At 40.0% G+C, this 14,545-nt stretch overlaps 1 protein-coding gene across 3 annotated transcripts in view; it reads right to left on the bottom strand.

Annotated features, from left to right (window-relative positions):
* The window catches only part of UGGT1 (UDP-glucose glycoprotein glucosyltransferase 1), a 74,392-nt gene extending 60,877 nt beyond the window's left edge, over positions 1-13,515 (bottom strand). For all 3 annotated transcript variants that reach the window (XM_089509555.1, XM_089509556.1, XM_089509557.1), the window contains exons 1-7: positions 13,342-13,515; positions 9,930-10,069; positions 8,978-9,060; positions 5,853-5,983; positions 3,746-3,858; positions 2,653-2,827; positions 1,347-1,443 (exon numbers count right to left, since the gene is read on the bottom strand). In XM_089509555.1, coding sequence (XP_089365681.1) covers positions 1,347-1,443; positions 2,653-2,827; positions 3,746-3,858; positions 5,853-5,983; positions 8,978-9,060; positions 9,930-10,057 — 727 coding nt within the window. In that variant the 5' untranslated portion in view covers positions 10,058-10,069; positions 13,342-13,515. The remainder of the gene's footprint in view (positions 1-1,346; positions 1,444-2,652; positions 2,828-3,745; positions 3,859-5,852; positions 5,984-8,977; positions 9,061-9,929; positions 10,070-13,341) is intronic.
* Positions 13,516-14,545: the final 1,030 nt, after the last annotated feature.

The raw sequence follows: 14,545 nt of genomic DNA, 5'->3' as shown, positions 1-14,545 counted from the left end.
CTTGAATCTGTGGATAAAAAATCCATGGATAAGGAGGGCCAACTGTAATACCCTCACACATACAAGAATAAGGACACCAGATTTCAGTATTGTAGGCAATCACTGTAATATCTTAAACAAAAGGCCTTATCAAGTATCTTGCCACCCACTGCAGATTGTACTACAGTGTGCTTATGTCATACGCAGGCGCACCATATGTGGCTTCCAGCCTATGCAGAAGCCGCACGGGGGAAAAACAATAGCACACATGCTTGCGCCCCATTATTTTCAATGGGGCGCAAGCATACACTCTTTTTTCCTTATGTGGGGTGTCTGGAACATATCTCCTGCATAAAGGAAGGGTCCACTGTATTGTCTTTAATTGTTACTATCCACCCTCATTCTAGAGCAGAAGGGAGACTCCAGAACACTCAAATCCTGCACAGTTGCTCCTTCTGCTTTCTAGACCACATCCCTACCTCACATTCATCATACTTCTGTAAGAAGCTTGTATCAAATAAATAGACAATTCAAAGTTACTTGATGCACAGAAGGGACTCAGTGGTGTAAGCCACTTTGACTCAGATAGAAGAACAGCTGAGTTACTGTACCTTTCCTTAGACAGCAAGAACACAGAAATGAGCCAACATTTAGTTTTCATTAATTTGGAGCACATCATCAAACACAACTATTAACTAGTATCTATCTTCTTTCATTTGGGAGGTTTGCTACTTATTATGAACAAGATGCTAAAGGAGGCAGTTAAACATAAGTTAGTGTCAGGCAACTTTGAGAGGAAGGCACAGCATGAAGCAGAAAAGTGCGAATCAAGCCTCTGGAACTGGGGCCTCAAAACTGCATTAGCAAATCAACACCTTAGTAGAGAACAAGTCCACACAAAGTCAAAGACTCGGACACAGCCTTCTCATCGCTTCCTTTGACATAGAAAAATCATTATGGACTGCCTTGGTGGATAGTCACGCTTTGAAAACAGAATATTCAGGAACTTTCTGGCTCACTACACAGGGCAGCAGAGGGCAGTTGTAAGACTTTCACACTGGCTCCTGGCTGATGCCAGACTGATAGAAAAATCAAAAGTAACATATCTTATCAAAACTGAAGACACTGCCATTAAATAATCTTTCATATATTTCTCTTCAGTTTGTGACCAGAGACTTTCATTGCAATTTTATTTTAGAACAGTTGTCCATAACTAGATCTGACTGAAATTACTGGAGCATTTTAGTCACACAGTGACAGTCATTCAGTCCTAAACAGAATAATATGACAAACTATAAGAATTAAGGAAAGTTTTGATTTACTCATGCGATGGCTGAACCATTTCTACACTTAAGGGAGGGATTCACCTTTCACCTGGGTATCATCCTTGGCCTTATACTCCGTACTTTTAATGGCCAACTCCACTCCGTAGCCTGAAAGGTAGACTTTTTCTTTACTTGGATTCTACAAGAAAAATGGGGGGGAGGGGAATGAGGTCAAATTGCAGCAATAAGGCATCTGCTAATTTTATCTTTCTCAACAGTACAAGACCATGGCTTCTTGGCAAATGGATCACTCTGTTCCACATTTCCATGCGACCAAGTATCTAAAGGTGCTGTGGTTCCCCCATATCCATGCTTCTATGAGGTAAGCTTGAGCTTCTACTGGAAAGAGCTGAAAAAGTGTGGCTTTCATATACTTAACATATAGTAACTCTTTCCTCCTTGGCAGTGCCTCCCAGTAGGAAGAGATAGTGATGTCAGCTGATCTGGAATCTTGCTCCTGATGCTCTCTAGTTACTCCTTATTTTTTCTATGAGGTGACATCATATGGGCCAGGAATACACTACTGCAGCAAGGGATAATTTTGTCTCCTGTAGAGTCTGTACCACTCAATATTTTGGTCATAAATTGCCCAGAAATTGTAATGACAAATCATTTCAAGTTGATCTTCTGGGTACATTGGGGCTCAGTGGGGCTGTTGGTTGTTCAGAGTAAATCCATCATTACTGGAGGTCTCCAAAGGTGGCAATTCAGTTACATTCGGTCTTTTTTAGGATATTTTTCATACTATGTTTTTTATCTGAGGTGCACATGCTCTGGGGTTGCATATGGTCTGTGGACCACACTTTCCTCAATCCTTGCCATAGCCACTGGGACGAAGTGTGACATCTTTCACTGGATGATATTTATAATGAAACTATAAGTTTCTCAGACAAGTGGCAAGCATGCTGAGCAAAAAGACTTCCGCTTCTCACAATTTATTCAATAACAAGTAAGGCATCCCTTGAAATAGAGTAATAAAAATTCAAGGCAGAAGGCATAAAGAATGCACAAGACTCATCAGGCAGTAACAATATACTAGTAACAAAAGAAGAACACCAATCAGTAAGACTCTAAAATATGTTCATTTTCTAAACTGAGGCTGAAAAGATTCTAGGTATATAAACACAGAAAAATATAATCTTTGTGAATATATCAAAAAAGGAAGGCCCATTTCGATATATAAATACAGCAAACAATAATCCCTATTTGACTTTAAGAAAATGGCCTTATTGCAAAAAGCACCACCTTCAGCTTTAGATCTAGATTAAACATATTCTGAGCAATACACACAGTTCATACAAAACCCACAAGAATTACATTGCCTTCTCTACATCAAATGAGTACTTACAGCAATATAATGCCTAAGGATGTAGGTGATTTCCCCTGCTCTAGCTTTTGATACAAGAAGTTTATGGAATCGAGAAAACTCTTCAGAACCAATTTGAGCATACATTATAACAACAGGACTTTCTGGGTTTGAAACTGGATACTTGTGGTCTCCTTTGAACATGAAAGGCTTTGGCCTAAAGCAAGACAAACACAGAAATCCAAATGCTGTGCTTTAACAAGATTAAATGACACATAAAAAAAGTACCACACATACCGTATGTTATACTCTTCTGATGCTTACATAAAAATACTTCATGAAAAAGATTGTAAATAAAATGGTCACATGGAGCTATAATTTCTTCTTTCTTTTATATTTCTAAGTAAGAGAACTGAACAAATGCCTAGAATACCATTATCTCTGAACTGTTTTGGAATGTAAACTGTCACATTAGCATGTGTGTTTCCATAATGAAACAGAGCCTTTGTGATATAGTAGTGCTGTAGTTCCAAGTTAGTGGAATATAAATCAAATTCAGCCCATGTTTGACTATTATTTTGTATTCAACAGGCTGAAACATTATTAACAATCCTTTTTGTGAAGCATTCTGAGCAACACCAGACATTTCATTAAATAGAATGTATACAAAGAAATCTTGCTTTGGTGTGCTACAAAGGGGAAAGCCAATAAGCAGTTTTGGTTGCTAAAGCAAACAGGCTGATGATTTATGAACAAGGAACTTGAAAGAAAGGATTCATTTTACTGCAGAACTACTCTATCAACAGTTTCCTCTTTGAACAAGCCTCAAATATCAGTATGATATACTGAGCTTTCCTAACACTATTAAACATATATTTCCCCATTACTTTCTATATCCTTTATAACACCAATAGGGCACAGTGGAAGGGACAGACAATACCAACATTCTTATTTGATGGTATAACTCTAAAATCACTGTAAACCATCTATTCCCTTCAAGGCTACTTCCACATTTTGCAAATAATTTCATCAAGACACTCAAGCTGACCAAGGTCACAAAAGCATTTGCTTAAGGAAATGCTAGAAGTAAAATATATGTAGACAATAGCTAAGGCTTGATACAAAATAAAATGACCTTTCTGAAGCCGTCTGTAAGAGAATTTCAAGTTTGTCAGATTCACAAGTCTTCTCTTCATGGACAACAAAGAATGCATTGCATCTGTCTGGTGGGGGCTCATCCGCTGCTATCTGTATTAAAATGTATCTGTTATAATATGATGATAACGTCCATTAGGGAGAAAACAAATCACCTCTTAATCATAGCAACAGGTTATTCTGCTACTAACATTAATCTGTGCAGCAACATTTGACCATATAAAGCAATAGTAGCAGAGCTACTGAGACATGTTTAAAAAACTGGATCTTTGCAAATTCCCCCCTCTTTCAGCCTAGATCAGTGGTCCCTAAACTGTGCCCTTTAAGAGATTTTGGACTTCATCTCCCAGAAGCCTCAGCCATGTTGGCCAATAGTACGGGATTCTGGGAGCTGAAGTCCACACTCCCTTAAAGAATACAGTTTGGGGACCACTGGCCTAGATGGACACCAGTAAGAAGGCAAGTTAATTCCTTAGATCAGGGGTTGCCAACCTCCGGCCCGCGGGCTGCACCCGACCCGCTGAGGTCTTTCAGGCGGCCCCTGCCTGCCCCTGCTGCCGCTTGCGGCTGTTCGTCGCTCCCAGGCGCCACCATTTTATTTCTCTAAATGGCGGCGAAGTCTCGCGCGACCTTCTCTGGGGTCGCGCAAGACTTCGCCGCCATTTTGAAAAACAAAGTGGCGGCGGCCTAGAAGCGAAGTTTCACACGACCACAAGAAAGGTCGCACGAGACTTGCGGTGGCCTCTGGGAGGCCCGCTGCCGTTGCTGGGGCCCTCCAAGAGGGCCCCGGCGACGACAAAGGGGCCGGCAAAGAGGAGGAGGCTTCCAGCGCTGGCGACCCCCGCCGGCTTTTTTGCCAGAGGCGGCCTCCAGCACTGGCGGCCCCCGCTGGCTTCTTTGCCGGCCTCTGACGGAGCCTGGGGCCCCGTCAGGGGCTGGCAAAGAGGGGGAGGCCTCCAGCGCTGGCGGCCCCCACCGGCTCTTTCTCGGCCTCTGACAGGGCCTGGGGCTCCGTCAGGGGCCGGCAAAGAGGAGGAGGCCTGGCCCCCGGAGGGTGGAAGCTCCAGCCCCGGCACGCGGCCCTGCCCCCGGAGGGTGGAAGGTCCACCCTCCGGCTTCGGCCCCCCCAGTTGTCTGAGGGACAGCAACCTGGCCCCCGGCTCAAAAACATTGCCTACCCCTGCCTTAGATTCTTCAAAGGATATTTATCATACTAAGTAAAAAATCCTCTTAAGTTACAGTCAGTCAAGGACGCACATTTGCCTTAGAGTGCATAACAAATGGTGAGATGATCTTGTAGTAACTTTTGTTCCTTTACCTTACCACTAACCCTCACAAATTTACCTTCTCTCCAACTCTTATTTTATGTTTACCTGTAAAGTGACATTAGTAAATATCAACTGCTAACAGGATGTTAGAGAAATTCTCTTTGCAATCTAAAACTGAAAAATAATGTATTGAACGCATTCTTATAAAAGTCTTTTTAAAAAAATATATTAATGATGTGGATTTTTTGCAGCACTTACATTTACAGTCGTCTCTCCATATGTGCGGACTTGGAGTCTGCGTTCTCGCTCTTCGCATGAGGGAAGAGCTGATATCTTTAAAATGGGAATGTGCATGCCATTATTCTCTATGGGACTCGCATATGTGCGAGTCGCCATTTTCAAAGGGGGGGGGGGGTCCAGAATGGATCCCCCACAAGTTGGGAGGGTCAACTGTATTAATTACATTTATATCCTATTTTTTTCCTCCAGTGATCTCAAGGCAGCATATGTGGTTTTCTCCCTTTCCATTTTATGATATGCTCAATATGACCCCCAAGCTGACCAGCAAGAAACAAGAAGAATCAAAATAGTCTGACTGGGTGGCAGGAGAACATCACTCAATAACTCAGTGTGATACAATAGCAATATCATCAACCCCAATATAAGAAGGAGATTTAGTAACTATCAACAAAATTACAGAATCAGGTGCAAGATGTGGGTTCCAGTTCAAAAGGACAAGGTATCTGCCACTTCCTTTCACATCACCACATGTGTATCATTCATAAGTATCAGAAAGTTTCCCAAAAGTTTTGTACTAACCTGTTGAAAGGCTTGAACCGTAGCTGAATAAGAACGTAAAGACAAGGCAAATTTCAACAAGTTCTGTTGCAAAGGTGAAAGATGCTGGGAAGCTGCTTGCAGTATTGTATTGTAAGAGGAATAATCAGTACCTGCCAATCCACAATGTAAATCAATTAGTTTTTTTATTGGAAAAGGACAGGGATTTTAAAAACATATAGAACTGTCTTTGTTCACTCTTCAGCCATCTGTACTAAACAAAATAATACAGTTCCACAAGTACCACACAGCAACCTGCTTAATGCTCATAGTCACATCAAGAGAATTACAAAGCTGCCGGTCAATAAATTGCTTCCAAAACAACTTTAGTTCTACACTACCTTCCATCAGCCTTTCACAGAAACTCTGTTTTAACCTGATCATTCAGACTCGCTAGAGATAACAGGGCAGTACAGTCATGCGTGTAAGCACTTCTAAGATCTATTCAGTGAGTTCATGTCTGTTTGGGAAACATCTTTTTCAAAGGTGACATTATTCACCAGTAATATTTTAGCAAACTACTTGAACATTAAACAGGTAGCATTACATTATTACTCAGGGGGACCTTGAAACAGTGGTACACGCACTGGTAACCTCTCATTTAGATTTCTGCAATGCACTCTACATGGGGCTACCTTTGTACCAAGTTCAGAAGCTTCAATTGATCCAAAATGCTGCAGCCAGATTGGTCACAGGTACATCTAGATCTGACCATATTACTCCAATATTAAAATCATTACACTGGCTGCCGATCAGCTTCCGGGCCCAATACAAAGTGTTGGTGGTCATTACCTTTAAAGCCCTACATGGCTTGGGTCAAAGTTACTTAAGGGAACACCTCTCCCTACACAATCCGCCCTGTGCTTTCAGAACATTGGGGAAGATTATGAAAACAAATGGAAAGAAGTTGAGAAACTATGGTTTTAAGTTTGTGTTATACCAGTTAGAAAAATAAGTGTCTTTATTATAAAGAGTTATAATAATACTACTGTTGACTCTAAGATAAGAATGCTGATATTGTTCTCTTAGATGGATTGATTTAGATTGATATTTCTAATTTATATCTATAATTGAAAATGTACTTATAACGAATGTAACTGTAAATACATATGTATCCCCCTCCTCTCTCCAATTTCTCCCACCTACTTCCTTTTCTCTTCATTCCCTCGTTACTCCCGCTCAACTTCCCCCCTTTTTTCCTTCTTCTTCTTCCCTTTCTTTTCTCCCTTCCCCGTTTCCTTTTCTCCCCCTTTTCCCACCTTTATTATGATATTTTCCTGCTTGTATACTGATATATTTGTTAATTTTTTTATTTAAAGAAAAAATTAAAAAAAATTTAAAAAGAACATTGGGGAAGAAAATACTGGAATATACAAAGACCAGACTAATCACAACTTCCCATAAAGCGTTCACAGCCGCGGCCCCCACACTTTGGAACAACTTATCGGAAGAGATCCATCACCACCTTAGATGCCTTTAAGAAGGCACTTAAGACGGATCATTTCCGGCAGGCCTAGCCATCTGATCTTCTATAACTGATCTTAAAGAATCTTCCACACTTGATTCAATAGTACAGAAACAGATGACAATTTGGCTATTTTAATGACTATGCATGTATTTTTGTGTGCTTTTATTGACATTTTGCAACTGTATTGTTCGATTTTATCTGTTGTAATCCCACCTCGATCCGCAGAGAGAGGCGGGAAATATAAATAAAATGTATTATTATTAATATTATTTATTTTAGCAATGGCATGATTCTAGGAACCACAGTGTGCTAGCCTTTTGAAAATATACGTACAAATTAGTCTTTGGCTGGTAAACTCTAATGAAGTTGTTACATTACCAAACACATCCATATTTCAGTAATTCTGATGCTATGCTGTCCGTATCAGAGACAGTGAACCAGTTTGCATAATTGCCCAAAGCTTCATTAACCACCCACCCTGAGTGCACCCTCCCCTCATGTAATGTGCCAACTTTACATGACATGAGCAGAGATCTCAGCTTCTATTAAGTGGAGCTTCCCAACACATCTGAACTGAAGAACTCTACCAGAACCATACCTTTCCATCTGTCATCTTTACACTACCACCACCCATACAAAGCGAATATCCAAACTTGTGAAACATCGTTCATTCATGTGCTTTATGCTGTGGCACAGATAAAACTGTCCAGTGTTTTAAACACATTATTAGTCTGCTATATGCAACAACCAGATAAATAAACTGTAAAACATTATTTCCACAAATGGGCCTGATTACACAATAACAGCTGGAAATTATTCAAATGCTGGTGCAAATGTAAAGAGGAGGTAATTATGTGAGAAGGAAAGAGGTAGCACCTTAAACAGCCCAAGTAGGCTCATACTCAGAAAGTTAACTGCAGCAACGTAGCATGGCCTGCCAATGGCTGTGCAATTTCCTGTTACTGCAGTACTTGGTGGGCAGCAAGACAGAGGGTCCACTGAGCTTCTAGAATACATGACAAGTGGGTTTTGGTTGTCTTATTCAATGACCAACCCTGGCTGGTTACCATTTTGTAGCTTTTAAAATAGGGATGAAGAATCTCTAGCCTGCTGGATAGATGTGGCATGTGGATGTTCCAATGAGCACCAAGGTTCTTTTGCTGTCATCTCCAACCAGTCAACAGAGATTAGAAAGTATGGAAGGTACAGAACAGAGCTGTACTGTGTAGGCAAGAAACTGTTGTACTGGCGCCTTTCCTGAGCAGACATACATAGAAATTAACTGTGCTTTGTATGGCTGATGGGAAAATACTCCAATTGCTAAAAATTACATCAGGCCACACCACTCTTTTCTTGGCTGCACCCCATGCCTTCCTCTCTGTTCACTGATGGAATGGAGCTCCAAGATTCTTTCCAAATTAGAACTCAGACCCTGAGTGCACAGATTCCCTACCTAAGCTGGGAGAGATGATTTCAGAACATAAGAAAAATGTTTACAATTGTTGTTTCTGATATTATAGTACAAACAAAAACATAAAAAACAATTTATTGTTTGTCATTATACTAAGTCATCTTTACAACTAATTCCAACATTCAGCATGAATTTCTGTAGCTAAGTAACAAAGCAAAGGATAATTACCATCATGATTAGATGATCCAAAGTCTTGACAGGTTTCAATAAACTTCCAGAATTTCTCTTGACCTTCTTCGGCTAAAAATTCACTGAAGAGGGCGAGGAAGCATTAATTAAAAAATAAAAACTCTTGCAGCAGAATTGTTAATAGAATTCACTGTACCTCAGAGGCTCCTGTTTCAAATACCATTTACATATAAATACATTGGGAAATCTTAACAAATCACTATTTCTTAACAGTAACTCCCCACCACCACCAAAAATATGCAATATTAGGAATATTCATCTAACAGTATTGCTGTATGAATCACCAGAATTGTATATTTAAAGTGAGCCGCTTGGGGAAGCACCAATTCTCCTTTGTTTCTTGCTAGCAGCAGAAATCAAGGGAGACCTCCTCTCTCCCCTACTCCTATGGCAATCCATAGGGGGAATCCAGAGAAAATATGAAAAGAGCCATTTCACTGGACATCCACCCACAAGCATTGAGAGCTTGATAGGGTAGCAGAGGTGGGAAGTGCTCATAATGAATTTTTTCTTTTTAGGCAAAGATTGTGGTGCGAAGAGGTTTATATGGGATATCAGGATAGTGGCTTCTTTTAATCTGCTGTGACCATACTGCACTGCAAGCATGAGGGCTTCAACATCTACCTTCTGCTGTTTCTTTCTGCATCAGACCAGAGGACTCTAAAAAAAACAGCAACTAAGAAACTGATGAAGCCATCACTGGAAACTGATCAAGAATCATTTCTACCTACAAGGACCTGCAGCATCACAAGTGTACCCCTAAACACTTCTGTGGATTTTGATGTTTTGTTTTCAAAACTGAGCTTGGCACAGCCATCATCGGGAAGATTATCACCTAGGCACTGAATCAGATGTGAAAACACAAAAAATAAATTCTGATAATGAAGCATCTAAAGTACTTTGAGAAAAGCTGCCAAGACAACATTTTTACCTTGCTTCAAGTAATAATGGTGTGGAATGCCATTTAGTAGTCAAGGATGTTGTAACTGCTTTTGAATCTGCTTTCACTAATGAAAAGCTCATCCAGATTCCAATAAGTATAATTAGAGATCCCATCATATAAAAGAACACCTGAAATAAAAATAAAGACTTTTATCTTAAGTTTGTTGTTTAATTTAATACAGAAGCATACACTGGCTGTGTGCTGAACCTTAAATCAATGCTTTTCCAATCATTTACAAGATATCTAAGGAAATAAAAACCCTTCTAAGAGTAGTTTGGTGAAAATCATAGATTATCTCTTCCCTTCTCTTTCATGTGCAAACAGGAACTCAATGAAAGCTTTTACTTTCACTTCTGACTAACCCATATTTTCCTCAGAGAAACAAAGCACATGAAAAAGGGTAGTTTATATGTTTGTTGGAAGGCTCTACATTTGATGTTAATTTTAAGTTAGAGAAGTGAAATTTAACCAACTGAAACTGCCTAACCTTCAATATCTAAAAACTTTTACTTATTTATTTATTGTTTAAGCCTCCATTAAGGGGCTCAAGGCGACTTACAAAATAAAATAGTAATTGCCTAAAATTATATTATAAAAGTCAGACCGATAATGAGATATGGTCCTACAAAAAATAATTTTGAGTGTATTGGACACTATTAAACCTTGTTACAAAAAAATGTTAGTGATGTAATGTAGATACTGCTGCCTTGTGGCATACGATGGAAGTTTGCTTATGCGGAGTTCAGAAACCACTCTTTTCTGTGCAAGTCCAGGAAGCCCTGTTCATAAACAGACACTTGCCAGCCTTACCTTTTTGATATACAAAGGGATCTTGTAGCACCTTTGAGACTAAAGTCCAAAATATACTATGGAAACAATCCAGTTTGAGATTGCTTTAACTACCCTGGCTCAGTGCTAGGGAATCCTGGGAATTGTAATTTGTTGAGGCACCAGAGCTCCCTGACAGAGAAGGCTAAATATCGCTACTACAATTCCCAGGATTCTCTAGCACTGAGCCAGGTCAGTTAAAGCATTCTCAAACTGGATTGCTTCCGCAGTGTGTTTTGGACCTAACTGAAAGAGAGAAGTTGGTAGCAGGAGCTTTGGTAGACTTCAGCCGACTTCCTCACCACAAAGTGACCAGACGTCCTCCTTTTTCTAAGGACCTCCTACATTCCAACCTTCTGTCCAGGAGGAATCCCAAAATGTCCTCCATTTGGAGCAGGACTAAGAAACATGGGTTTATATGTGTTTTTAGTTTTTATTTGGTCATGTCCTACATTCTTTCCTGAGTGTCCTATATTTTGGCAGTGCCTTGTCCTCCTTGGTGGTGAGGACATCTGGTAACTTCTTTACTCCAGTGCGTTTCCAAAGGGCTACAAGATCCCTTTCCAGACTTATTTTCCCAGACTAACACTGCTATACCTTATCCTTTTTGTAAGGAAATGAAGGAGCAAGTCCAGTTTTAACAACAGTAAAAATTGGACTTGCTGCTTCATTTCCACACACAAAGGATTTTGAATTTGAACTGACATTCTCACATATCAATGGCATATATATCTGTCCCTGCTTTCCACTTCACTAAATGCATCTGGGGAAGTAGACTGAAGTCTGAAAGCTCATGCTGCCAACTTCTTTCTTTTAGTCAGTCTAAAAGATGCTACAAGCTCTCCCTACATACTGATTCTAGAGACTAACACAGGTACATCTGAATTTTGCTGCAGTACCTTACCTTTTTGGGTAAGCTGGAATAAAAGGAGCCCAGCAACGCCACCAGGCCCCCAAAATGTATCACGATTGTATGGAAACGAAGGAGTATTTATTATTAATGTATTTTAAACATTTTTATCTTTTTAAAATATTTGATATTTTAACATGTTATTTGTTTCAATTATTATAGTAATTTAATTCTGTTTTTATGTGCTATTTATGTATGTTTTTTAATTATATTGTTTGTTTGTTTTTAATATTGTAAGCTGCCCCGAATCATAGTCCTGGGAGAAGAGCAGGATATAAACAAATAATAATAATAATTTAATTCTTCACATACCAATGTCATATACATGTATGTCCCTGGTTTCCACTCCACTAAGTGCACCTGAAGAAGTAAACTGAAGCCTTCGGAAGCTCATGATGCCAACTTCTTTCTTTCAGTCAGTCTCAAAGGTGCTACAAGATCTCTCTACATACTGATTCTACAGACTAAGGTGGGTTCGGCCAGTCAGCCAATCACAAATCCATGTAAGAGTTGCCTTGTCTAGCCCACATTTTGCAAGCTTGTTTGCAAGAATGTTGTGGGGAACCCTGTCAAAAGCCTTACTGAAATCAAGATATACTATATCTACAGCATTCCCTTCATCTACCAAGCTGGTAATTTTATCAAAGAAAGAGATCAGATTTGTCTGGCATGACTTGTTTCCCTGAAATCCATGTTGACTTTTTGTGATTATGGCATTGCCTTCTAGATGTTCAGACTCTCTGTTTAATGATCTGCTCTAGAATCTTTCCTGGTATTGATGTCAGACTAACTGGATGATAATTGTTGGGATCCTCTTTTTTCCTCTTTTTGAAGATGGGGACAACATTTGCCCTCCGCCAGTCTGCTGGGACTTCTCCTGTTCTCCAGTTCTCAAAGATTATTGCCAATGGCTCTGATATTACATTTGCCAGTTCTTTTAATACCCTTGGATGTAGCTCATCTGGTCCTGGAGACTTATTTAGATTAACCAGGTATTCCTCTACTATCTCCTTACTTATTCTGTGCTGAAACTCCCCTATTCTGTCCCCTGCTCCTTTATCCTTAGGTTGAGCACCCTTTGTCTCTTCATTTGACAAGGGGAGAAAGAGATCTGGGCCTGAAGGAGTGGAGTTCTTCCTCCAAGGGGACCCTCAGGATCCCCTCAAGCAGTGGTCCCCCAAACTGTGTTCTTGGTTTTTCATCTCCCAGACCATTGGCCAACATGGCTGAGGCTTCTGGGAGATGAAGTCCAAAAAACTCTTAAAGGGCCCAGTTTGGGGACCACTGCAACCTTTTTTATCTAGTCCTCAAACTGTGCTGTTCAAGAGATTTTGGACTTCAGCTCCCAGAATCCCATAGTATTGGCCAACATGGCTGAGGCTTCTGGGAGATGGAGTCCACAATCTCTTAAAGGCCACAGTCTGGAGACCACTACTACCCTTTATATACAGAGGTCCCCCCAACTGTGTTCCCTAAGGGTTTTTTTTGGACTTCATCTCCCAGAATCCCAGACCATTGGCCAACATGGCCGAGGCTTCTGGGAGATAAAGTCCACAAGCTCTTAAAGGGCACAGTTTGGGGACCACTGAAACCCTCTTCCCGCCTTCGCGAGCCCCGCCGCCCTCTGAGGAAGCAGCCCTAGCGCCGAGTTTCCCCGCTCACCGTTCCTTATGGCTTCTCCGGAGACGGAGGTGGCTGCGGAGTCTTACACCTGTAAGCGGCTGCCACGCTCCTTTCCTGCTCTCGCCCGCCGCGGCTGCTTCAGTTTCCTGACAGCTCGCTTCCGCTTCCGGTCCCTTGCCGGCCGCCGGCATAGAGACGACGACGATGACGACGTTCGCTAAGGATGGAAGCTGCCGCCGCCATTTTGTTTGAGGGCATATCTTCCCTCAGGCTGGAGACCAAACTGTCTCTTAGGCGCTGAGTGAAAAAGACCGCGGAAAGCGATAGGGAGGAGAAATGGACCGTTCCAAGCGGCCACCTAAAAAGGGGGGCGGAGGGAGGTGAGGGACTGTACCAATTGACAGCCTAAATGCGGGGGTGGGTGATCCCAATACTCCACCATATTTACTTATTTCATTTTTTAAATGCCGCCTTTCTCAAAAAATGTGGACTCAAGGCGGCTCACAAGATAGAAGGATTTATTTTAAATTTTTAAATTTATTTATTTGTATCATTTTAATATTATTTATTATTTTATTTATTATTTTAATTTTATTTTTAAACATTTTAAAAGTGTTTTAAATTAAAATTAAAATAATAAATAAAATAACCTAGAATAAAACAAAATTAAGATTATTTAATCAAGATTAAAATTAAGATTAATTTTTTTAAAAAAAATTGGGCAGAAAGAGTTTGTGGAGTTGGGATATTTCAAATTTAAATCAATTCAAGCAATTAAAACGTCTATATGTATAAAATCACACAAAATATATCCAAATAAAATATAATATAAATCCACATAAAATGTAGTGAAGTTAAATGAGATGGGAGTGAGGCTCAGGGGGAGGAAAAAGGAGAAGACACAAGGGGTTTTTGTTTGTTTGTTTTAAATTAAAACTTTAATTTTTTTATTTTAAAATTTTTTACAAATTTTGTTAAAACATCAAATCTTACCAAACTTTCACATTGACCACATGAAACTGTTTATGTGTAAATACATCTAAGCTGCACGCATTAACAGTATTGTTAAATTAAAAATATAGCTTTAATTTTCCTTGTTGTTATTATGTCCATATATGTGTGTGTGTGTGTATATATATATATATATATATACACACAAACATGGGAATTACGATGTATGAATAACATTAGTATAAAATGTTAGAATTAGTGCAATGGAAAGATACGCAGGATCTGATTAAGG

Source organism: Sceloporus occidentalis, unplaced genomic scaffold (assembly GCF_023333645.1).
Source record: "Sceloporus occidentalis isolate IW3139 unplaced genomic scaffold, rSceOcc1.0.p SCAF_2, whole genome shotgun sequence".
Classification (NCBI taxonomy): domain Eukaryota; kingdom Metazoa; phylum Chordata; class Lepidosauria; order Squamata; family Phrynosomatidae; genus Sceloporus; species Sceloporus occidentalis.
The sequence above is the reverse complement of the archived record's forward strand: the minus strand, read 5'-3'. Positions and strand labels throughout refer to the sequence as shown.